We start from the raw sequence: 26727 nt of genomic DNA, 5'->3' as shown, positions 1-26727 counted from the left end.
TGTCAACAAATGAAGGAGATTGTCATCGATTTCAGGAAGCGTAAAGGAGAACATGCCCCTGTCTACATCAACGGGGACAAAGTAGAAAGGGTCGAGAGCTTCAAGTTTTTAGGTGTCCAGATCACCGACAACCTGTCCTGGTCCACCCATGCCGACACTATAGTTAAGAAAGCCCACCAACGCCTCTACTTTCTCAGAAGACTAACGAAATTTGGCATGTCAGCAACTTTTACAGATGCACCATAGAAAGCATTCTTTCTGGTTGTATCAAAGCTTGACATGACTCCTGCTCTGCCCAAGACCGCAAGGAACTACAAAAGGTCGTGAAGGTCGGCAAAGCAGCCAGCATAATTAAGGACCTCACGCACACCGGACATTCTCTCTTCCATCTTCTTCAAAGGTCTGAGGTCACATACCAACCGAGTCAAGAACAGCTTCTTCCCTGCTGCTGTCAGATTTTTGAATGGATTTACCTTGCATTAAGTTGATCTTTCTATATACCCTAGCTATGACTGTAACACTACATTCTGCACTCTCTCGTTTCCTTCTCTTATGAACAGTATGCTTTGTCTGTATAGCGTGCAGGAAACAATACTTGTCACTGTATGTTAATACATGTGACAATAATAAATCAAATCAATTCGGAGCAGAATTAGACCATTCGGCCCCTCAAGCCTGCACCGCCATTTGATATAATAGCTGATCAAGTCCTGGCCTCAACTCTACTTTCCTATCTACTCCCTATACACTTTGACTCCCTTATCAATCAAGAATCTATCCAACTCATCCATGAAAATATTCATCGGGCCTGCCACTGAATATGGCGCAAAACAGTGGGTTGCATAATAATGAGGTTGGAGCCAGAAGATTTGGTGTGTTTTCCCACTGTCCTCTGCAGCGGGAAACGCTCCACGTTCCTGCCCCGCCATGGGACTTAGTCCACAGAGGGGAGAATTCCACCCTCTCCATAAGTGCTGCTTGACTTGCTCATCTTTGCCAGTATTTTCTGTTTTCGTTACATAATTGTGCTTTCCCACTTGCTTGTTTGCACACTCAAGCAATTAGCTCATTGAATGGGATATTTTAAGATTTAGTTACCCAGTCCTGCCTCAGAGGATTCACCATTCCGTTTCTCAGACAGCACACTGTCAATGTTGCTCTGAATGATCTTTTTCAGAGTTACTATCCACTCTTCCATCTCCTGCTCGCTCTCCGCTGCCAAATGGCAGCTGCACTTCTCTTGCATTCGCAGTTCAAAGCCATAACGGCGCATCTTCGAACACTAGGAATGGAAACGGCAATTGTACAGGTTACCTATTCTTCCACCAGATTTAGCACACATTGATTAAATAAATACAAAGCAGAAATGGGGTTGGCACAGTCTGTGGTGAGAGTAATAAGAACTTTAGTTTGGTCTCTGCTAAATACCCAATGTAATCCAGTGTTTATTTAATAGAAGGAGATCCACCTGTTCCCATTACGAGTTTCTGTATTGACCACCTGCCCAGACATGTTGTTCATTCAACCAATTCGTAAGCCCAAATATTGCAGTATTTACTTAGATAGGGACATGTTGGCCATCACCAAATTATTTCAATTAAACATAACAAATTAGTTCATCTAGAAAGGAAACTTTATTTTAAAAAGAGGTAGAATTTAAAAGCAGAGAAGTGAATTAAACCTATATAATACCTTGATTAGGCCTTATGTAGAATACCATGCACATTTCTGACCTCCAAATTACAAATAGGTCAGAAAGATGCAAAATAGATTTCCAAGGATGATGCTAACATTGATAGGATACTGGTCCTCTGTCCAAAATCCAGTATCCTTGGGATCACGACTCCGGATTTCAGATTGTCACAGCCGGCAGTTTTGTGTCTGGTGAATAGGGAATTCCAAGGGGGAGGTAGATTGTAAAGTGTTGTAATGGACTCATGTCTTGTGTGTGTGCACATCACTCACTCATTCTGTCCTCTGGGATCAGCCCAAGAACAGTCCTTTCATTCCCACTCTTAATTCTGTTCCGGGAGCAGCGCCCAGATCACCCGAGAGAGAAATGTGTTGGGCCGAATGGCCTGTTTTATGTGCTGTAAAGTCTATGAAATTCCAAATGCCTCCAAATTGCTGCAGCTTTCATTTTATGGGATCTCTTAAGTTTCATTATTAAATTTACCATCATTGACTGAAAATGGATTTGGAAAGTTTCATTCCCGTCCAGCCGCCACACCATGCCCCACCCCACCATCTTTAGTGACCGATGGCCTTTAATTTTAAACCAGCTATTAGCTATTCCAAGTCTGTCATGAGTTTTGGAGAGAACTGGTCAAAATCGCTGCCGGCGAGAACAGAGAATTTGGCACTCAGCCAAATCAACATTCATAGCAGTTGGAGCAGAGACTTCAGCCTTCAACACCATTATTCCAACAAAACCCATCTCCAACCTCTGTGGCCTAGGCCTTGGCTCATCCCTCTGCGACTGGACCCTGAACTTCCTAACCCACAGATCACAATCAGTAAGGGTAGGCAACAACAATACCTCCACGAACATCCTCAACATCAGTGCCCCACAAGGCTGTGTTCTCAGCCCCCTACTACACTTCTTATACACCTATGACTGTGTGGCCAAATTCCCCTCCAACTCGATTTTCAAGTTTGCTGATGACACCATTGTAGTGGGTCGGATCTTAAACAATGATGGGACAGAGTACAGGAATGAGAGAGAATCTGGTGAATTGGTGCAGCGAGAATGATCTCTCCCTCAATGTCAACAAAAAGGAGATTGTCATCGACTTCAGGAAGCGTAGTGGAGAACATGCCCCTATCTACATCAACAGGGATGAAGTAGGAATGTCGAGAGCTTCAGGTTTTTATGGTGTCCAGATCACCAAAAACCTGTCCTGGTCCGCCCATGCCGACACTATAGTTAAGAAAGCCCACCAACGTCTCTACTTTCTCAGAAGACTAAGGTAATTTGGCATGTCAGCTACGACTCTCACCAACTTTTACAGATGCACCATAGAAAGCATTCTCTCTGGTTGTATCACAGTCTGGTATTGCTCCTGCTCTGCCCAAGACCGCAAGAAACTACAAAAGGTCGTGAATGTAGCCCAATCCATCACGCAAACCAGCCTCCCATCCACTGACTCGGTCTACATTTCCCGCTGCCTCGGCAAAGCAGCCAGCATAATTAAGGACCCCACGCACCCTCCGACATTCTTTCTTCCACCTTCTTCCGTCGGGTAAAAGAAACAAAAGTCTGAGGTCACGTACAAACCAACTCAAGAACAGCTTCTTCCCTCCTGCCATCAGACTTTTGAATGGACTTACCTTGCATTAAGTTGACCTTTCTCTACACCCTGGCTATGACTGTAACACTACATTCTGCACTCTCTCGTTTCCTTCTCTATGAATGATATGCTTTGTCTGTATAGCGCGTAAGAAACAATACTTTTCACTGTATGTTAATACATGTGACAATAATAAATCAAATCAAAGAGAATCCCAGCCACGGGAGAAGTTGGAAATTCCAAACTTCATCTCAGGAAGTATTTATTGGTCTCAGAGGGGCTGCAACAAACTTTCACCAGCGCGATACCAGGACTTTGAGTTCAATTATGATATAGTTTATATAAAACTGGCTTGTATTCACTTGAGCTAGAAGATTAAGGCATGATCTCACTCAGGGGTTTAAAGTGATTAATACTTCAAGAGGGTAGGTGGAGATAAACCATTTCCTCTGGTGGGTGAATCATAGGGGGCTGCAATCCCTTTTAGATCAAAAGTAACAATGGGATATAATGGCGAGTGGAAGATTAATCTGATTTCCACAACCCAAATGAAGACAAGTATTAACAACAAAGGATAAAAGTGTCACAGGGTGAGGGTCACACTCTCTGCACAAGAGCCTTTAAACCAGTTGAAGATGGAAATCGTTAAATGTTCTGAATTTTGACCTGTTGCAGGTGAGGGTCTTGTATGCTTTCATTTTATGTATTAGATGGATTCAAATACCGACCAGCACAAACATGTTATACCTGTACAACATCGATGCACGAGTCCAGGAAAATAGATCCTTTGGACTCCTTTCCGACCTTCTCGTCTTTACAAAAATTAAGTATGTAGGAGCCATCAGAAAGCTGGGTCAGGTAACAGAATCTCCGCTTGAATACCTGGAAAAGGAAACATTCGTGAAATGTCCCATTCTGCTGGGATAACAGTACTCCTGCCTCTCACAGCTATTCAACAATTTAAAGAGACCACTCATTATAGTATCATTGTATCAATTAAAATCCTGTAGTATGGGCTTGCTTTAACTCCTACCAAAGACTTCAGGTCCCAGATTAGGCAAGATTTTTGTGATCGAGGTACAACAGTTGCAGCCAAATTAAGATGAAATATTTTGTGTGTCTGAATCAATGCATTTTACATCCTTATAATTTAATCCTCTGTGACTGTATAGACTAAAATAAATAGACAGATTCACTGCATCTCCACTGGAGCTAACTCTCCAATGGCATCGCACTCTCTATTTACAAAGAGGACAAATATTCAGATAAAAGTTGAACGTTTGCTCAGTCAGTCACTTTCCTAGCTTTTCTCTCCCTCCCCCATTTCTACGCTGTGGACCAGGCTGTTTGTAATACTGCTGTTGCAGATAAGATTTACAAAATGAGTTTCCCAGACTCAGCAGGAGACTGGAATTCAGGATGGGAATCCAGGATCGGTGCTGAGTTTCCTGTTTATCTTTCTTTTCTTGCATTTTGTGATTTACCAGCACATTATTTCATATACTGTAACTCATTTGGAGAAGCAGAGCACTCTGTGGTGATAATGTCACTCCCATTGGTCAGCTGACCACTATCCTTGTGACATGAGGACAAATCAGAGGTGGATCTTTCAGATATATATTTAACCCTTCAGACAGAGCAGGGGAATGGGACTAACTGTTCTACAGCGAGATGGCATGAGCTGGATGGGCCAAATGGCCTCCATCTGTGCTCTAATGACTTCGGCAAGTTCAAACCTTCGCCCCAGGTGCATAAAACTGGCCGAAAATTAATTTTGCATTAACATTACAGTTCACTGGCTTAGAGCACAATAGCAAAGCAATTATGTTACTGGACTGGTAACGCAGAGATTCAATAAGAAAGAACATCTGGTATCAGTGAAAGTGATCGTGAAGCTGCTGGATTTTCATAAAAGCCTAACTGATTAATTAGTGTCCTTTCGGGAAGGAGGTCCACTACTGACATGCCCACTTAGTCTGGATTATAGGTGACTCCAGTCCCACACGAATGCAAGTTAACTTTTAGCTGCCCTTCGAAGTTACGCATGGGTGATCAATGCTGGCCTTGCCAGCAACGCCCACATCTCAAGAATGAATAAAAATAAAATTAGTGCAAATGTGATGGGAGATTGTCCTAGACTGCTTAAAAAATGCAACTGAAGAAACACCTCAAGTATTTAATCTTTTGGCTTCAATGTTATCATCATTCTTTCAGTTATCTTCATGGTCTTGCACCAACTTATACCTTGCGCATGTCTGCCTATGCACATGCGTGTGGTGTGCGGTGAGGGCGGCACGCTGGCGTGGGTGGTGCATGCTGCCCTTTGCCACCAGGTAATCACTATTCTCAATTCCAGCACTGCCGATTGTTAGGCCTTGTTCTGTACCCTCATACTCCTGAACCTTCTCCTGCCCATCCTCCTCCCTCCAGGCTTCACAAAAGTTCTCCTTATGGGCTGTATATTCAGCTGCCTGTCCTAAGTCTCTGCTTCCCTTTATCCCTTCTCACTTGGCAAACAATCAGTGACATTGCCTCACATGAGGAACAGTGTAGAAATGTAAGTTGCTGCTGATGCGCTGCAGGTCTCTACTTTGAATCATGAACAAACCCAAATATTTTCTACTGTTGACAAGAAAAGAAAACAATTCAAATTCACGGAGCAATTGGGACGTTTAAACATAAACTTCATGCACCAATTTGTTTCCCTCAGGTCTCCAGCATCTCAGTTGGAACAGCAATATTTCAGTTAAGTCAAGAGTAATGTAGGAATGAATAAATCAATCCAGCCGTTGTAACCCCAGTAAATAATACCAGGAGGTCAAACAAAGCCACTGTTACAGACCTTGCATGAAAGAAAAGCCCATTATCCAACCACCAAAGTTTACAGTTTCCAATGCTTAAAATGATCGAAAATTACTGCAGCCCACACCCTCCGATTAAATACATGCTCATTCTAGATTAATCTCATTTCCTCTTTTGAACCAGTTCATTTTGGGTGATACAGTGGCTGCTGTTTTTAAGTGGTTTTTAGACGTAAACAATCTCTCTACTGATGTGGCAGCAAAGTTAATCACATGCACCACATAAAATACCAGAGTTCACTGGCAGAATCTGTTCTGCTGCAAGAGGATGAAAACAGAAACCGTACATTATTAAACAAGTCCGTCGCCACCCCCCTCAGCTTAGTCGGAAGTTGATCTAATTGTACATCAGCCCTGTGAAGAGATTGAAACAATTTCTGGTCTTTACCACTTGCGGTTTCTGTCTCTCATCTCTGACATCATCTTACCCTCATTGTAACACTGATGGTGCTGTTCATATTGGCTTTGTACAGCCACCCTTCCTTAATATTCCCTCCCTTCTGTGAGCATATTGATGCGGCATCCTGGAAAGGAAGCATTAAGAATAAACAAATATCCAGCGTGTCCGAATAGCCTGAATATCAAGCTGAGAACTCCACTGTGTCCACTTGACACAGACGCGCACACGCAGACATGCACAGAGACACAGACATGCACAGAGACACAGACACGCACCCACAGACATGCACAGAGACACAGACACGCACCCACAGACATGCACAGAGGCACAGACACGCACCCACAGACATGCACAGAGGCACAGACACGAACACACTTATCCTAATCTTAGAAATGCCCCACAGAAAATGAATCCTCTTGATCCAATTCATGTTTTATCTTTTAAACTATAGAACAACTGGCCTCTTTCATCCAGCTTCCCGTCTTACTATAGAAACCATGAGATCCACGAAGCTGCCTCTTCCATACAGTCCCTTCAGCCTTGCCTCTCAATCTTTTCATTTTAACAGAAAGGAACTAATCTTTTTCAGCCAGGAATTCAGGTTTTAACCCCACTTCCCCTCCAGCTTTAATTCAACCTGAAGAATAAAAGGTTACACTTTCCCTGAATAATCAACTTGGCTGGTCCCAGTTCATACCTCAATTGCTGATCAGATGCCCAGGGGAAAACATGTAACTTCTGATGTGTTGGCCAACATCCAGCTGTACAGCGAGTAACAAAGTTGTTTTAAAATGTCCTCTTTGATTGTTATAGGACAGAAGCTGAGCATTCCACATGGTTGATAAGCATTACCCAAATGTACAAACTTTCACACTGCTTCATCTGACCACAATGATGATTCCATGAAACCAGAAGTTTCAAAATTCCTTTAACTGTCAGTCTCTTGATAATTCTAGCTATTTGTATCATTGGAATGTCTCCTGACCTCTTATAATTAGAGGATTTTGTTTCTTTTACTGCCAATATCATGCCTTAAGAATTTCACACACTGGATATAAGACATTTCATACTGAAATCTATTCAGGTCCTTGTTTGCACAGGTAAATTGACCAATACTCTTTTCCACTCACTAAACTCTCGTGTTTCCATGCAGATCAAACTAGCAAACTCAACTGATTCAACGTAATATATCATGCTTTATACACACTCTCACAACATAACAAGCATAACCAGAGTCATGATCTGCAGGTAAAAATTAATCAGTTACATTGTTATTTTCAGTCCATTTCAGAGGAGGCAGGAATGAATAGAATTGTGCACTTCAGCATCAAACTAGCAACTAAATTATGATTTACCCCCTTTGGAGAAGGTCACCAGTGTGGCACAGAATCCAAGCTGCAAAATCATGGCTGGGGTCTTTTAAAAGCTCAACTTCTGTCCCTGCTGGGACCCTTAGGAGGAACAGGATATATCAGAGACAGAGATGCTCTGAAGAGAAGGGGCATCAATTAGGTGGAAGCTAACATAAACACAATGATTTGTTCATTGGTAAGTGGTTTTAGTCCAACATATCCAGATAGTAAGGAAGGGGTGGCCATTAATGGGGTCATGATGTGGAGATGCCGGCGTTGGACTGGGGTAAACACAGTAAGAAGTTTAACAACACCAGGTTAAAGTCCAACAGGTTTATTTGGTAGCAAAAGCCACACAAGCTTTCGAGGCTCTGAGCCCCTTCTTCAGGTGAGTGGGAATTCTGTTCACAAACAGAACTTATAAGACACAGACTCAATTTACATGAATAATGGTTGGAATGCGAATACTTACAACTAATCCAGTCTTTAAGAAACAAAACAATGGGAGTGGAGAGAGCATCAAGACAGGCTAAAAAGATGTGTATTGTCTCCAGACAAGACAGCCAGTGAAACTCTGCAGGTCCACGCAACTGTGGGAGTTACAAATAGTGTGACATAAATTCTGATTCTAGGATCGCATGATAAAGACTCAGGAGGAAAAAAGCAGAAATATTTATGTGAAATAGTGTGACATAAACCCAATATCCCGGTTGAGGCCGTCCTTGTGTGTGCGGAACCTGGCTATCAGTTTCTGCTCAGCGACTCTGCGCTGTCGTGTGTCGTGAAGGCCGCCTTGGAGAACGCTTACCCGAATATCAGAGGCCGAATGCCCGTGACCGCTGAAGTGCTCCCCAACAGGAAGAGAACAGTCTTGCCTGGTGATTGTCGAGCGGTGTTCATTCATCCGTTGTCGCAGCGTCTGCATAGTTTCCCCAATGTACCATGCCTCGGGACATCCTTTCTTGCAGCGTATCAGGTAGACAACGTTGGCCGAGTTGCAAGAGTATGTACCGTGTACCTGGTGGATGGTGTTCTCACGTGAGATGATGGCATCTGTGTCGATGATCCGGCACGTCTTGCAGAGGTTGCTGTGGCAGGGTTGTGTGGTGTCTTGGTCACTGTTCTCCTGAAGGCTGGGTAGTTTGCTGCGGACAATGGTCTGTTTGAGGTTGTGCGGTTGTTTGAAGGCAAGAAGTGGGGGTGTGGGGATGGCCTTGGCGAGATGTTCGTCTTCATCAATGACATGTTGAAGGCTCCGGAGGAGATGCCGTAGCTTCTCCGCTCCGGGGAAGTACTGGACAACGAAGGGTACTCTGTCCACTGTGTCCCGTGTTTGTCTTCTGAGGAGGTCGGTGCGGTTTTTCGCTGTGGCGCGTTGGAACTGTTGATCAATGAGTCTAGCGCCATATCCTGTTCTTATGAGGTGGCCAGTGAGGTAGGGGGAGATCTCACTGTGAATAGTAACATAGGGTGTGGGGAATGAGAACTAGGAGGCACAAGGCCTCCAATACAGAGAGCAGAAATCAAAGGATAAATGCTGGGAAAATGGAAAGATTCACCTGCTCCCTTCATGTTCTCAATCCGCAACACTCTTCACTTCAATAGACCAAATAATGCATTTTTAATTCATTTCTGCCATTCCATGTTATCTGATATCTCACTACAATGTGCTGGAGTCTTAATTTATTGTCTCTGGTCTATCCAGAAGTCTCTGCTCCACAAACTCACACCACTACTTAACCCTATTTCCCATTCCAGGCTCCACTCAGCTGAGGGCTGCTCCCTGCAGCTTGCCCTCTAAGTTGTTTGCACATCATAGAGAGTTAACAGGACCTTGAGGTTCATAAATTGCACAGATTGCACAAGTTTAACTCTACCGTGTACTTAGCAAGCAGCTCATCAAATTAACTAATTGATTAAATACATTGCAGCCTGTTGTAGAAACATAGACACCTACCTCATCTTTATCCACATCTTCATCAACTTCAAACAGCTGTACAGGTAACTTTTCTGGTTGGTGCACTCTGCTATACGGGAATCCAAACATAGAAACCTTGTTTTACAGAGGAAATACTTTCAAAAATACAGCAGAATTACATTGGAGAGTTAAATCCTGTTGAACAATATTCTTGCTAATAGTTCCCGCCCTCAATAAGGAAGTCTAGGAGTTGAAACTGAGAGAGACTAGGAAAAGTCTGGAGTATAGGGGATTTTCTGTTCCCCAAGATTAGAGACACTCTGGAATATATTACTGGGTGGATGCTGATAAGAGGCAGCTCAACCAGTTCCTGACTCGGGCACAAAATGCATCTCATAGGAAGTAAGGGTCACTCCTTAAACTGGTTTTGATCACCCGAGAGGAGATGTCGGAGAAAAGTTTTCCAGAGTAGCCTCTTCCCTTTCTGTCCCCGAGTTTTATTTTCTTTCTTTGCCTCTCCCGGGAGATGACATGGTTATGTCTGGTTTTGGTGGTGGGGTTGTTGCGGGAGTAGGAAATGCCTAACCCTGATTCTTTGGATATCGAGAATGTAAAATAGGCTTGATGGCGCACCAATCACTTTTGTCTGGTCCTTTCAATTACATGTTACACATTGCTACAGAAATGCAGCAATTCCTCGGCACACGCATCTCCAAAACAAAAGGATAAGGGTGGCCTAACCTTCCTCAACAATCAATGGAAGGATAGTGGAAAGTTGACCAGGTATGTCCTGTCTACAAAAAGCAGGACAAATCTAACCCGGCTAATTGTCGCCGCATCAATCCACTTTTGATCATCAGCAAAGTGATGGAAAGTGTTGTTGACAGTACTATTAAGCAGAACCTGCTCAGCTTGGGTTCCATCAGGGCCATTCAGTTCCTGACCCTATTACAGCCTTGGTCCAAATGGGCAAAAGCGTGAAAGTCAAGTGGTGAGGTGAGAGTGTCTGTCCTTGACATCAAGGCAGCAAGTGACTGAGTATGACATCATGGAGCCCTGGCGAAACTAGAGTTAATGGAAAATCTCCACAGGATGGAGTCATACCTGCCACATGCTTATGGTGGTTGGAGGTCAATTATCTCAGTTCCAGTACATTACTGCAGGAGTTCCTCAGGATAGTGTCTTAGGCCTAACTATCTTCAACTGCTTCATCAATGGCCTTTCTTCCATCCTAATGTCAGTGCGGGTGTTTGCTGATGGCTGCACAATGTTCAGCACCATTCACAACTCCTCAGATACTGAAATCGTTCATGTCCAAATGCAGCAAGACCTGGGTAGTGTCCAGGCTTGGTGGCAAATAACATCCATGCCACACAAGTACCAGACAATGACCATCTCCAACAAGAGAGAATCTAAGCATCATCATCCCTTGAAATTCAATGGTACTATAATTGCTGAATTCTCACTATCAAAATCCTGGAGGTTACTATTGACGAAAAACTGAAATCATAGAATCCCTAAGTGCAGAATGAGGCCATTCGGCCCATTGAGTCTGCACCGACTCTCCCAAAGAGCATCTTACCCAGATCTACTCCATCCCTGTAACCCCACATATTTACTCCATTAATTCCCCCGAATTTACACATTTTTAGACACCAAGGGGAAATTTAGCATGGTCAATCTACCTAATCTGCACATCTTTGGACTCTGAGGAAATCGGAGCAGCTGGAAGAAACCCACACAGACATGGGCAGAATGTGCAAACTCCACATAGACAGTCTCCCAAGACTGGAATGGAACCCCGGTCCCATGTACTGTCAGACTGCAGTGCTAACCACTGTGCCAGCGTGCTGCCCGTGGACTAGCCATTAGAGCTGGTCAGAGTTAGGAATCTCACAGCAAGTAACTAACTTCCAGACTCCCCAAACGCTCTCAACCATCTAAAAGGCAGCTGTCAATGAAATGGAATACTGTCCACTTGCCTGGATGAGTGCAGCTTCAACAACACTCAAGAAGCTCGACACAATCCAGGACAAAACAACCCGCTTAAATGCTACCCCATCCACAAACATTCACCATTAATGCACAGTGGCAGCAGTGTGTGCCATTTACAAGTTGTACTGCAAGAACTTACTAAAGGCTCCTTTGACAACACCTTTCTTACCTATGACCTCTACTACCTCGAAGGCCAAAGGCAACAGGTGCACAGGAACACCACCACCTGCAAGATCTGCTCGAAGTCACACACTACCCTGACTTGGAACTATATCACTGTTCCTTCACTGTCGCTGAGTCACAATCCTGGAATTCTCTCCCTAACAGCACTGTGGCAGCACTTACAAAACAGGGACTGCAGTGATTCAAGAAGACAGCTTGCCACCAACTTAGGGGTGGGCAATCAATGTTGACCTGGCCAGCAATGCCGACCTGGCCAGCAATGCCAACATCCCATGAAATAATTTTTTAAAAAGTGAGCAAGACACAATGATTGAGAATGAGAGTGAGAGAATGAAGTAAGGGAGAGAAGGGGAGTGAGAGAGGGAAAGAGAGAACAATGGAAAAGACAGGCAAGACAGAGTAATGAATAAAGAGAGACAAACCTGCGTATATGTCTATATACAAATATATATGCCTGCATACATAAGCACATACATATCTCAAGTTGCTTAAACCCAAAAATTCCTGCAGATCTAGTGAGTATTTATTTACCAATAATGTAACAGCCATTTACAAATGCTTACCCATGTATTTCAAACAAGACAAAAAAATACAAACAGATTTCCCAAGGGGCAGATTACAGAGTTCCAGATATGTTTTGAGGGCATCACAGTGGCACAGTGATTAGCACTGCTGCCTCAGTGCCAGGGATCTGGGTTCAATTCTGGTCTTGGGTGACTGCCTGTGTGCAGGCTGCACATTCTCCCTGTGTCAGTGTAGGTTTCCTCCCACAGTCCAAAGATGTGCAGGTTAGGTGGATTGCCATGTTAAATTGTCCCTTACCCAAGATGTGTAGGTTAGATGGATCAGTGTGGGGTTACAGGGATAGGGTGGGGGAGATGGCCTGGGTAAGAGAGTCAGTGCAGATTGATGGACCGAATGACCTACTTCTGCACTGTAAGGATTCTGTGCTTTGGCCACCTTTGGAAGAGCTTAACTACAACAATCCAAAGTAAAACTCTTACCTTGGCAATGATCTGAAATCCCCTGCATAAGCTTCGTATTTGTAGTTTACCAGGTGCCAGTCTGAATGATAGGTCCTGATGCACTGTAAATAAATGACTAAATCAAGCATAATCACTCAAATCAAGCATAATCACACACATCAAGCATAATTACACAATCAGCAAAAACAACATGGAGAAATCCCCTGAGATTTCACAATTCCTGCAAAGGTGATAGTTCACTTAAGCAGTCATCTTTTTGCAAACAAGTACTGCTTACTAATTTAATTTTCCTTAAAATCATTTTATAGGATCAATTCCAAATTAACGCTTTCGGAGAACTTTATAAAGTGTCATTCTGATGTGATGTGATTGTACTTTGTGAATAACAAGATTAGTTTGTTCATGCCTGTGTGTTCGGCGCAAGACAGGTCCTCAGCTCATTGTCTGCCGGTATTTCAAGCTGAATATTAAAATCATGCCAGCAAGAGTAGAAAAGGAGGGGGCAAAAGAGAGGGAGGAATGTAAAAAAAATCAAGGGAAAAAGTATTAGGAAAACTAAATGGGACTAAATGCCAACAAATTCTCTGAACTGAATTGTCTGCATCCTATGGTCTTAAAAGTGGCTGCAGATGCTCTGGCTGTAATGGTCCAAAATTCCCAAGATCCTGGAAAAGTCCCGGTGGAATGGAAAGCCTTCGAGTCCAATGTTGGGACTTGTTGGCCAGAGATCGTTTTACAGTCTGATAATTAGCTCGGAAATCCTTCCCCCACTTCCCCAAAGGGTAAAGAAAAGGATGGGTGTGAAGATACGTGGGGGAAAAAAGGAATGCCGCAAATGTAACAACAGTGTTGCTGAAAGGAGGAAGTCAGAAAGCAGGAAACCATTGTTTGATTAGTCCACTATTAAGAAGTCTGTAGCAGAATGTTTGGGCCTAAATCCTCCGGTCCCACTTACCGCAGGAATCATCGTAGCTGGGATACAGAATTTGCCGGACAAGCAAAGGGCACATTGACCTCAGGTGGGTCACAGGGCGGAAAATCCCACCCTTAGAAAATCATAATACAATCAGGCAGAGTCAACATGGCTTTTGAACTCAATACGTCCTCCTATGTCAAGATCTTTGACTCCATACCAGAAAGTGGTCGATAAGCAGATGCCAAACAGAACGGGAGCCATTACATAGCCTTGCTTGGTGTCACTTGTGACAATACTGTGCCTTTAAGAAATGTATTTTAATCATATTCCTTTGCAAGATGTTTCTAGCAGGCCTTGGAAATTGCTGGCACCGAGATGTCTGTAACCGGTGTCCTCTAATTGGTATTGAAGCAGTATAATTGATATCGTGTTGATTTTAATTGGACTAATGCAGGGTCCTGTGGTTTTGTAATTGGTAAAAGTTATGCTAATTCTTTTCATTATATTTTAATTGTGTTCTTAAATAAACTTTGTTTGATAAAATCTTCCTAATGGGTCGCTGGAATCATACCTAGAGTGAAACACTTATGCACACCAATGCTAAAATTAACTTAGGATCTAGGCTAACTTCATCAAGCATGTTAGAGTTTCTGGCTTGGGTCTTAACACACTGGTGACAGGAAAAGCATCGAATAAAGCAGCATTGTACATCACACTGGCCATCATGCTATTGTGAAATGAGTGACTGACCCTGATCACTTTGTCAAAGTACCCATATTTGTATATCAGCTTCAAAAGGCCTTCACAGTTTTTCTAGGTTGAAGGCCTTGGTCAAGTTGACCTTGTTCTTGGGGTCTTTGTTCTATTTAGAAACAGAGTACAGAATACAGAAGGTAATGCTAAATCCAACCAAATCAATGGCTGGCCTGCAATTAAAATAGTGAATATTGCAGTTAAAATAGTGACTTTATAGAAGGATGACAGTGCCATGGGGAATCATAGAAACCCTACAGTACAGAAAGAGGCCATTCGGCCCATCAAGTCTGTACTGACCACAATCCCATCCAGGCCCTACCTCCATATCCCTACATATTTACCCACTAATCCCTCTAACCTACGCATCTCAGGACACTAAGGGCAATTTTTTTAGCATGGACAATCAACCTAACCCGCACATCTTTGGACTGTGGGAGGAAACTGGAGCACCCGGAGGAAACCCAAAGAAGATTCCCCATGACAACACCAGGTACAAGAAGCTTTCATTAAGGGGCAGACTCGAGTAACAGAGAAAAGCAAGAACATTAAGTAATGTGATCAAAATAACATATTACCAGGGGTTTAATGAAGTATAGGTGGACGTAGAATCCATGAAAGCTCTTAAAAAGAGGTTAATTTCTTGAAAAATTAACACTTAAAAAATCAAGTCACATAAAGATGTTTTTAAGTTTTGCTGCATGTGAGCAAGCCCCGCAACAAATATAAATCATTCTGTAGTGTGGCACAGCCTATTTATATGAGCTTTTCAATTGGACCTATTATTTCCCACTAAGCCTGCAAAACATCCAACTCCCTTTGACCCGGGAATAGGAACGGAGGAAAAAGGGGTAGAAGTAGGTCACTCAGCTTGTGAAGCCTTTCCACCATTCAATTAGATAATTGTTGATCATCCATCTAAACACCACTTTCTCCAACTATCTCCACATGCATTGATGTCATTAGTATCCTGAAATCTATCTTTTTTTGTCCTCAAAATGCTCAATAATTGAACTTTCCAAGCTCTCTGGGATAGATAATTCCAAAGATTCACCACCCTCAGAAGAAATTCCTCCTCATTTCAGTCTTAAATGGCCCACACCTTATCCTGAGATTATGTCCCCTGGTTTTAGACTCACCAGACAGGGGGAGCACCTACCCTGTTACGCACTGGGCAAATTTTTAAGTTTCAATGAGATTGCCTCTTATTCTTTGAAATTCTCTTGACGCAATGGTTGGCACTGCTACCTCACAGTTTCAGGGACCCACGTTCGATTCTGGCCTTGGGTGGAATTTGTACATTCTCCCTGTGTCTGTGTGGGTTTCCTCTGGATGCTCTGATTTCCTCCCACAGTCCAAAGATGTGCAGGTTAGGTGGATTGGCCATGCAAAATTGCCCCTTAGTGTCCAAAGATTTGTAGGTTAGGTGGATTTCCCATGATAAATGTGTGGGGTTACAGGGATAGGGCAGAGGGATAATGCTGACTCAGTTCTTCTGCACTGCAAGGATTCTATGATTCTATGAATACAAGCCCAGTTTTCTCAATCTCTCCTCATAAGACAATCCTGCCATCCCAAGGGATCAGTCTGATGAAACCCCGTTGCATTCCCTCCATGGCAAGTATATCTTTCCTTTGATAAGGGGACCAAAACTGTACACAATACTTCAGGTACTGTCTCACCAAGGCTTTGTATAACTGCAGCCAAATGCGGGCAATTGGAACTAGCTGGGAGGGCACAGTGATCAGCATGGACTGGTTGGTCTGAGTGATCTGTTTCTGCGCTGTATTGCTCTATGACTCTGACTCCAGGTCAGTGGCAAACATTAAAACCTCATTCGGCATTGGATTTTAAAAGGACAAAGAAGCTGCAAGTTGTGAATTAAACTCAGAAAATGCTCAAAAATAACTCATTCACAAGTGTCTCAAATATTTACTGGATATGGGAGTTTTAGATTCTGACTGAATCTGCAATCAGCACTTCATCAAAGTAGCTTCATCCAATTGATCACACCCAAAGTAACATCTAATCTTTGCAGGCTTCAGTTAAGACAAACCTTCATCATTCTGACAGTCAGTTAAAAGATTTATTCGCTCTTACCGCTGTTAGTCAATTGTCAGCTTTAACTCATTGGGAGCACTGTTATCTCTGGGTCAGGAGGTAATGGCTTCAAATCCAGCACATCATCCAGGCTGACATTCCTGTCCTTTTCACTGGAATGTTGCCAGGGCTGGAAAATTGCAGCAATGGGTTGCTCTCCATGGATTAGAGGAGGCTGCGGGGAGGTTTGATTGAAATGTACAAAATTGTAAGGGACCTGGATAGAGTAGATGGGAAGAACCTATTTATTTTAGCAGAGCGGTCAGTGACTAGGCAACATAGATCTAAAGTGATTGATAGAAAGGTTAGAGGGGAGATGAAGGAAGTGTTTTTCACCTAGAGGGTTGTGGGGGTCTGGAACTCACTGCTTGGGAGGGTATTAGAGACACAAACATTCAGTTCATTTACAAGGTGTCTGGATCTGTACCTCAAGTTCTGTAACCTTCAGAGTTACTGACCAAATGCTGGAAAGTGAGATTAGGTTGGGGGAGCTCGTTTCTTGGCTGGTGCAGACATAATGGGCCAAGCGGCCTCTTTCTGTGCTGTAAACATTCTATGATTCAGCATTTCATCTCTAGGCATTTTCTCAATGTTTCTTATGGATTTTGCTGTGCACAGATCATTTCCTGTGTGATGACAGGGTTGTAAAGGTCTAGGTCATCCTGAGGAGGTGAACTGCACTGAATAATTCTGTGTGTCCAACAATGAAGCAAGATTTTTGTCAGTTTAATTGTAGAAGTTGAACAGATAATCAAAACTGAGACATTTAAAATACTTTTAACATTAACATAAATATTGCCTCTCATAACATTCAGGCAACAGGAAATGGTCTGTTAATCTCTGCTTGTCAAATCAATATCCTGCGTGACTACCATGGAGAAAGGCACATTATATTAAGTATGGAATCATAGAAGAAATCATAGAAACCATACAGTGCAGAAACAGGCCATTCGGCCCATCAAGTCTGCACCGACCACAATCCCACCCAGGCCCTACTCCCATATCCCTACATATATTACCCACCAATCCCTCTAACCTACGCACACTAAGGGGCAATTTTAGCATGGCCAATCAACCTAACCCGCACATCTTTGGACTGTGGGAGGAAACCGGAGCACCCGGAGGAAACCCACGCAGACACGAGGAGAATGTGCAAACTCCACACAGACAGTGACCCAGCCGGGAATTGAACCCAGGACCCTGGAGCTGTGAAGCAGCAGTGCTAACCACTGTGCTACCGCGCCGCCCCAAGATAGAGGATCTGCAATGATAGAGAGCAGGTCACCAACTGGGAGGACTGTGATGTGCTTTATACAAAGCACGTATTATACTGAAAATATTCCCTCGTAGTTTATTTTCAATAAAACAGTCATGGAAAGAATGCTGGCAAAGACAATTCTATTCTTGACAGTGTGATTCAATAGATTTTAAGTTAAAAAAATTTGGAACATTATTTCCCCAAAGGGAAATCTAAAAATTACTAATCGAATGTGTTATGCAAGATGTCTCCAGCTGGCTCACTGGGCAACAATGTCGCCTCTGAGTCAGAAGGTCAAAGGCTCAAGGTTCAAACCTCCTCCCCCACCACCCCTTCGGGCCCACCCTGCACCACCCAGAGACTTGAGCCCATAATCCAAGCTGACACTCCAGCGCAGTATGATGGAGGGAGTTCTGAACTGTTGGATGAGATACAAAAAGCTTTGCTCTCTCGAAAGGCACACTAGTTCTTCAATGAGCAACACCAAAGTACATCAGTGGCTAATGATCTTATTTGCTGTTTGTGGGATTTGCTGTTTGTGGGATCTTGCTGAGTTTAAATTTGTTGTCTCACTTGCCTACAAAGAGTCAGAATCTAAAATAACTATACAAAGGTAAAGTCTTCCTTGGGCTACATAGGAGCTTTCATTCCTCCTCTTCTGAAGCACTCACTTTAATTCTGTGGCTTCCCTCAGTAACTGTCACAACTGTTTCCTCACGCCATTTATGGAGGTCTCGCAATACCAGTTATTGAACAAGAATTGTTCAACTGCAGTAAAACACCGTGTTATAAATGTGTCGGAACACAGTGAGAGCGGGCAACAGAGAGGAAGGGTGACAAGGCCAGAGGATGACATAGGGTGAGGACAGTGTGTGCTGGTGCTAACTACAGAAAGACAGATATCTATATCACATTTATTTCACCTCAAGGTGTTTTCCTAAAGCCTTCTGTATCATTGACCGGATTTTTCAAATGGCTGAGGAGTTAGGACACGATGCGGGCAGACTTTGAAAATTATAGCCTGGGATGGTTAAAACTTCTTCATTCATTTGAGGGATGTGGGTGTCACTGGACCAGCATTCATTGCCCATGCCTAATTCCCTTGAACTGAGCAGTTTCCTAGGCCATTTCTGAAGGCATTTAAGAATCAAGCACATTGTTGTGGGTCTACAGTCACATGTAGGCAAAACCAGGCAAAGACGGCAGATTTCCTTCTCTAAAGGACATTAACGATGGTCTGGCAGTGAGAGAGATTGGGGAAAGTCGCTCATCTACAACTAATGGCGCCTTAAGGAACATAAAGGGCCAGTCTGGAACAGAATGAACTTTGCTCGCCATAATGCTGGTGCAGGTATCCCCATGCCATGGAGATCCCCATGTTCATGGGAATGGTGGGGTTATTTTCAGTTCAGATTGTGAACCCCTTTAAAGATGGTGCCCCGAACTCTGTGGAGTTAGCCTTCCTGGCTCTATCAGGTCCCGCCCTGCCAAAGTGACACCGCAAACCACGTCCCCAGATTTTCTGTGCACTGAGTGGCAAAAAATCTGGAATGAAAACTCAGCTGTACACTTGGAGAGATACACGTCAGTTTTTAGTCAGAGGCTGATGCTCTGACAAATTTTGGGAAAATTCTGCCCATAATTTTTAAACTTAGATTACATTTCTTGGAGAGGGGCGGAGGGTTGATAGCAATCAATACTGAGAAGGACTACTAGAAATTACACAATATTACTAAACTTACAGAATGGGCATATAATTGGTAAATGAATTTCTGCATAAATAAATGTGAGGAATTGCATTCTGGCAAGAAAAATAAGGATATCACATTTTATACATTAAAAGGCGCAACAGGTTAACAGGGCATGACAAAGCAAACCAAGGTCTAAGGTTTAATTCTGAAGCAATAGAATTAAATCATAATAAGTTATGCGAAACTTGTATTGAACCTTGGTTGGACAATACTGGAATTACAGTGTAGAGTTCCATTGCCATTCATTGAAAAAAGAGTGATACTGGACAATGCAGAGAATATTTACATGGATGATACTAAAATATGTGGGTACTCCTATCAGGAAAGAATTGACAGGCTGGATCTCTTTTCTCTTGAATGTAATAGACCGAGGAGTGACCTAATAGAGGTTTTTAAAATTCAGAACGGTTTTGCTACAGTGGATACAGAGAGAATGTTTCCTCTTGTGGGAAAGAATAAAGCTAAACAACATTCATAAAAGATAGACACCAATCGAGAACTCAGGAGAAACGTCTTTACCCAGAGAGTGGGGAGAATGTGGAACTTACGACTGCAGGGAGTTTTGAAGCGAACACAGATACATTATCGGTAAAGCTTGGCAAGCGTTTGAGGGAAAAGGGAATAGAGGGTCTTATTAATAGAGTTAGATGAGGAATGGTGGCGGGGGAGACTCAAGTGGAGTGTAAATGTTGGGCAGGACTGGATGGATAAAATGGCCTGTATCAATGCGATAGATCATATGCAGGATAAATAGTCTGGACCCAGGCATAGAAGGCATGTTTACAAAGTCTATAATGATACAAATCTCAAAAAATATAAATAATGAGGATGACAGTAACAGACTTCAGGAGAGAATGGCAAAATGGACAGACACACTGCAGATGAAATTTGTGGCAGGGAACTTTAAAGTGATACTTTGTTTTTTATTAATAGGAAACTGGGTCCAAAAGCAAGAATAGTTTACGAAACCCCAAGAGAACATTGGTTATACAACAGCTGGAGTAATGTGCTCCATTCTGGGCACCACACTTTAGGAGAGATGTCATGGCTTTGGAAATGGTGTGCAAGAGATTTACTAGAATGGTATCAGGGCTGAGGGACTCCAATTACATGGAGAAGCTAACACTGTTCAATATTAAGGGAAGAGAAGGTTAAAGAGAGATTTGATAAATGTGTGCAAAATTGTGATAGGTTTTGATAGTGTAAATAAGCAGAACTGTTTCCACTGGCAGAAAGGTTTGCTTCCTCTTCGGTGTGGTAATTAATAACAAACAAATTTAATGTCAGTACGTCAGATAGCCAGGCCACAGCTTCCTGTGTAAAAGAGCTGATATCTTATCGGCTACCTGTGAATTTCCTCTGGATTCATTAACCTATCCCTTGCAAGCCTGAAATTTGCTTGCTGTCACTCATTGTGCTTTGTTACAATCATTAGTGTGAAGTGAAAGATGCAACTCAACATTTCATCCATCATACTAAATATTCACTCCCTCCACCACTGGCACACAGTGGCAGCAGTGTGCACCATGTATACAATGCACTGTGGGAACTCACCAAGGCTCCATTGTCAGCACCTCTTAAACCAGAAACCTCAGTCACCTCGAAGATCAAAGTATGGGAACACCACCAGCTGCAAATTCCCCTCCGAACTCACACACCATCCTGACATGGAATTATATTGCTGTTCCTTCATCAAAATCTTGGAACTCCCTCCCTCACAGTATCGTGGGTGTATCTACATCACTGGGACTGCAGAGTTCAAGAAGGCATCTCACTGCCATCTTCTCAAGGGCAATTGAGAGTGGGCAATAAATGCTTGCCTAGCCAATGATGTCCACATCCCATGAATTATCTTTCTTCCAAAGTATTTTTTTTAAACTTGGAAAAGAAAGATTGAATTCAACATCTAATGGAACATTCTTTATACCAATTTCATGATTGCTCCACAAATCACTGCAAATAGTCATGTTTTCCCATGCTTAAGGTTCAGAAGCAACCTCATTGCAGTCTGTCACTGTGAAGAGAGTGTACCGTAACCAGCTAATCTACAGTCCCCAGTTTTGAAAAATGCTCACCAAAGAAGCATTTATATAGTGCTTTGAATACAGTAAAAGGTCCAAAGGTATTTTACTTGGTCTAATCAAAGAAATACTGACACCAAACCAATGAGAGAGAGATTAAACAGGGAACAAAAGCTTGGCCAAAGCTGCAGGTTCTAAGCAGCACCTTAGAGGAGCAGAAAAGAATAGAGAGATGATTTTAGAGCAAGAATTAATAAACATGCACTCATTGGGTCACACTTCCATGTGTACCTCTTTAACCAGCAAGTTGTGGGCCAGCTTTTCAGCATCTGAAGGCAGTGTAGATTGGGTGGTTCTTCTCTGGCGTGGAATTGTAGAGATCTGTTCAAGAAAAGAAGAATATAATGCTCAAAATGATTGTTTGCGAGGAATAGACATTTATGCCGGAACTTTACTGCCCCACCCGCACGGGAATCGGAGCAGGTGAGGGGTGGACAATGGGAGGGTCCATTGACCTGTGCGGTATTTAACAGTTTTGGGATGAGTGAGGCCATAAAATTCTGTCTATACTTTCGAAACAGTTATGACTTTGATTTGGTGTCTAACTGGATCTCAAAGAAATTTCAGAGTCACTTCTCACATTCATTCACAGTAATTTTGGAATTAAATTGTCCATTGCCCACAAAATACATTCTAGAACATTGCCATTCTGAAGAAGGCCATCCAGCCCATCATGCCTTTATAAGTTTTCTGGAAGTGCTACAGCACATTGTCCATTTGTATATTTGTTTAAATAGACTTTTATTCAAACATTTATTCATTTCCTCTTTCAATAATTCCACAATTTCACCTTTCTGTCTCTGCACTCACCTCTAAACTGACCTATCAGCCAATGCCACCCATTCTGGCCTCCCTTCCTCCTCTCAGTCACAGTTTTGCTTGGTAGACCCCCTTCAACTGGGTTCACTCCCCTCTCCACAATACCCTGTCTAACCCTCTTCACCTCCTTCATAAACTCCATCTCAGCCATGCCTTTGCTCTCCTCCCTTAGCCTGCAGTTGTCATTTCCCTGTAGCACTTTGGGATCGTTTATTATGCTAAAGGCACAAGTTCTTCTCTCAATCACACAGAACCCTCTATTTTTCACCCAGCATCTCCTGCAGGTTCTTTATCATAGAATCGCTACAGTGCAGAAGGATGCCATTTAGCTCATCAAGGCTGCAGTGACTCTCTGACAGAGTGTCTGACCGAGTATAGGACAACGCGGTGGCACAGTGGTTGGCACTGCTGCCTCACAATGCCAGGGACCTGGGTTCGATTCCCGGCTTGGGTCACTGTGTGGAGTCTACACGTTCTCTCAGTGTCTGCGGCTCCACTTTCCTCCCACAGTCTGAAAAGATGTGCTCGTTAGGTGCATTGGCCATGCTAAATTCTCCCTTAGTGTACCCGAACAGGAGCTGGAGTGTGGTAACTAGGGGATTTTCACAGAAACTTCATTGCAGTGTTAATGTAAGCCTATTTGTGACACTAATAGATAAACCTTCACTTTAAAACTTTTTAAACTTTAAACTTGCCCGGTCCTCTCCCCCACCCTATCCCCATAGCCAGTGTAAATGTGTGGTGTTAAGTCCATCGAATCTATGCATCTTAGGACACTAAAGGGCAATTTAGCATGACCAATCCACCTAACCTGCACATCTTTGGACTGTGGGAGGAAATCGGAGCACCTGAAGGAAACCCACACAGGCACAGGAACAATGTGCAAACTCCACACAGTCACTCGAGGCTGGAATTGAACCCGGGTTCCTGACGCTATGAGGCAGCAATGCTAACCACTGTGCAACCATGTTGTTCATGTGGCAATAACTTTCATTGAGCAGCAACTTAGCTTGTATTTCACTTGCCTGGAGAGGTCTGAGGGATGATCTAATTAAGATATTTAATAGGTTAAAATGATTTGATAAGGTGGATAGAGAGAACCTATGCTGAGAGGGTCAAGAACAAGGGGATATAATGTTAAAATTAGAGCCAAGACATTCAGGAGAGAAACCAGAATACATTTCTTTCATTCAAATTTAGTGAAAGTCTGAAATTCCCTCCCCCAAAGGTTGTTGATGCTGGGGGACATATGAAGCTTTTAGAATGAGGAATGATGGATTTTTGTTGAGTAAAGGAATTGGCGGGTATAGAGACAAATTGGGCAAAAGGGATTCAGGTACGTAACAGCCCAAATTTGAGGGACCGACTAACCCGTTTCTGTTCCGGCTTTCAATCATGTGTCGCCGAGTGCCTCACCCACAACTACTCCTCATGGTGAAAGGCTGGAAATACCATGAGAATTTGTTCACCACACAAGCAGTTTGAATGAGCTTACTTACTGAGACCTCGTCCAACGGGAATTGCAGAAGGTCCCGCAGAGGATCATTCTGAATCTGTGCTTTCCGCTGCGCAATGACATTCTCATAATCCAATGGCTCGACAATTTTTGTTTTTTCCTGCAGAGAGACAAATGGTAAAGGTTCATTGCAGGTCGTTCGATCAGAACACAGACACTGGATTGGGCACCTTGCTTCAGTTTGCAACATTATAAAAGGATGTCTGAAGAACCAACTGCCAGGAATCAGAGGGAGTGATTTATATGGTTTCAGAATGACAGAACCATTCCTTACAGATCCACTGGAATCTTTTAAGGACGCAACTGAGTTAATGAAAGGAAACAAGAAGGACAATATGATGGTGTGGTCCTTTTATTAAAGGCATAAACAAGTTAATAGGTAGCTAACTAAATGGTCAATAAGCACAGGATTAGATAACAGCCAGGTTGGTGGTTAGCAAGATTTTCATTTTCTCACAAGATTAGTGAACATGTAGAATATACTCCTCAAAGGACTGATTCAAGATAATTTTAAAACGAATGCATTCGTTATCAAAAAGACTCAACAGTAATGAATTCATTAAAATACAGACCAGTGCTAACTTTCCATTTTGTGCTTTGGTCAACCCTTTTAGATCCGCAACATGCAACATAAAATATACAGGAGATGCTGGATCTTCACCGGACAGAACATCCAAGAGGTCAATCCAGTGATGGGCAACCTAAGCTATTGAGCTGCCACATGAGTGCCCCCCCCCCACCCCCCCCGCCCCCCACCTTTCATCTCAGTGGGCCACAAGATTGAAATCAGGCTTGTTCACTAACCCCATGAATAAGGTTAAATACATTTAATCCATGCTGAATATTTCATATTGAGTTATAGAAAATGCGAAATCATTTATATTTAATAGAACTATCATCAACTTCAAATGGTATAAACAAAATAAATATTGACCCTTTGGACACAGAGAGAGAGAGCACGGCTCTCATAGTCAATGTTGTGAGCAATCAATACACATCTCACTTCACTTGCCCTTGCTTTACGTGTGTATCAGTTCAGTCATACTGGTAGGAAAAAGAACCTACACGGATGGAAATCAGCAGAATCTGACAGCCCAGTGCATGGGCAACAGTCAACAAAATGTCTTATGGGTCGCAGTTGGAACCCAGAGAGGCCACATGTGGCTCCCAGGTTGCAGGTTGCCCTGCCACTGAGTTGGGGCCTTTCTTAAGAGGCATGTGTGGTTTGTTTCTATGGCAAAATGATGGAATTGTTAACATTACCAAGACGAGCTGCCTCACTCACACTCTGTATAACCACAAAAAAAATTATAACCTGCAAATATGCATTACAATGCAACTATTGATGTGAGGTAGACTTGCTCTGGGTTAAGCACAGTCCATTGTGATTTCAATTCTGGGTTAGGGTTCAAATTCTACCTGGATTGAAGGATAAAGATCTCCTTGCTCTTCTTGTCAGATAAATTTGGACTGGCCCAACCAGGTTCCTGAGACATGTAACTCTACTGTGCAAAAATGATCCACAACTTGTTGTCAAGTTAACAAAACCACTCAGTAAGACCAGAAGAATGGTTGGTAACGCATTGGACACTGCTATTCTATAGTTCGTGTGAGATGGCAGAAGTTTTAATCTGCCAAGCTCTGTGATGCACTTGAACTGAGAGAGCCTGTTGCTGACACTATGTCCAAAAGTGCTCCATTCACAAGAATAACGTCCTTAATCTCAATGAAGCAGAACAATTCATTAACATTTGAAAATTGAGTCAGCTGTTCCTCTGTCTATAAAAGCCACCACAAGTGGCAGAAATCGGAGCGTCTTCTTTATGATATTTTTTCTTATCTATGATGAGACCCTGGGAGTTCTCTGGAATTCAGATTGAAACATTCAAAATTCTGAAGCGCGCAAGGAAGTGGAGTGGAGACTGAAGATTAGCATGATTGAATTGAACGGGCTGAATCATCTCCTGTCCTGATTTCTTGTTATGAATTGCTGTTTAGCACAACTACATTGTGTAATTATGTTTTGGACCATCTGGATCTTATTCATGTCTGTCTTGCTTGAATTTATTCAACTGGTGCTGTAACATTCACCAAACTCAAAGGGACAATTCGAGATCAAGATCAAAAAGTTGTGACTCAATATCATAAAGGTTTATGGGTGGAATTTTCCATTCTGGAGATGAAGTTCAGTGGTGATTGGAGAAAGTCACCCACCCTCTCTTTACTTCATAAGGTCCAAGGGCCTGGCACCATATTTAAACAGCACCCAGATACATATTGTAAGCAAAGACACTGCACTACTCCTTGCCATCACAGCTCGTACTGGAGAAGCCAGCAGAGCAACCACATCCTGTAATGTACTGGATGCCTCTGGATTGACTGCTTCCAACTAGCCAGCAGAATTTCCAATATCAGGGAGGGGGGGCAAAAACACTCTTGGCAATCTGGAGTCCAACACCTTCTAACTAGCCAGCAGCCAAAATTCAAAATAAAGAACTCTGTGAGAAACAAAAACTGTCCCACCTGACCTGTCAATCATTCATCCCCC

The 26727-nt window shown here is 42.9% G+C and overlaps 1 protein-coding gene across 1 annotated transcript in view; it reads right to left on the bottom strand.

The window, feature by feature from the left end:
* LOC144492799 (dedicator of cytokinesis protein 11-like) overlaps nt 1–26727 on the bottom strand; it is a 298872-nt gene that overhangs the window by 214085 nt on the left and 58060 nt on the right. The window contains 7 exon segments of the mRNA XM_078211239.1: nt 1099–1282; nt 4038–4172; nt 6580–6675; nt 9861–9930; nt 13004–13086; nt 22076–22165; nt 24163–24279. Coding sequence (XP_078067365.1) covers nt 1099–1282; nt 4038–4172; nt 6580–6675; nt 9861–9930; nt 13004–13086; nt 22076–22165; nt 24163–24279 — 775 coding nt within the window.

Source organism: Mustelus asterias, chromosome 4 (genome assembly GCF_964213995.1).
Source record: "Mustelus asterias chromosome 4, sMusAst1.hap1.1, whole genome shotgun sequence".
Taxonomy (NCBI): Eukaryota; Metazoa; Chordata; class Chondrichthyes; order Carcharhiniformes; family Triakidae; genus Mustelus; species Mustelus asterias.
The sequence above is the reverse complement of the archived record's forward strand: the minus strand, read 5'-3'. Positions and strand labels throughout refer to the sequence as shown.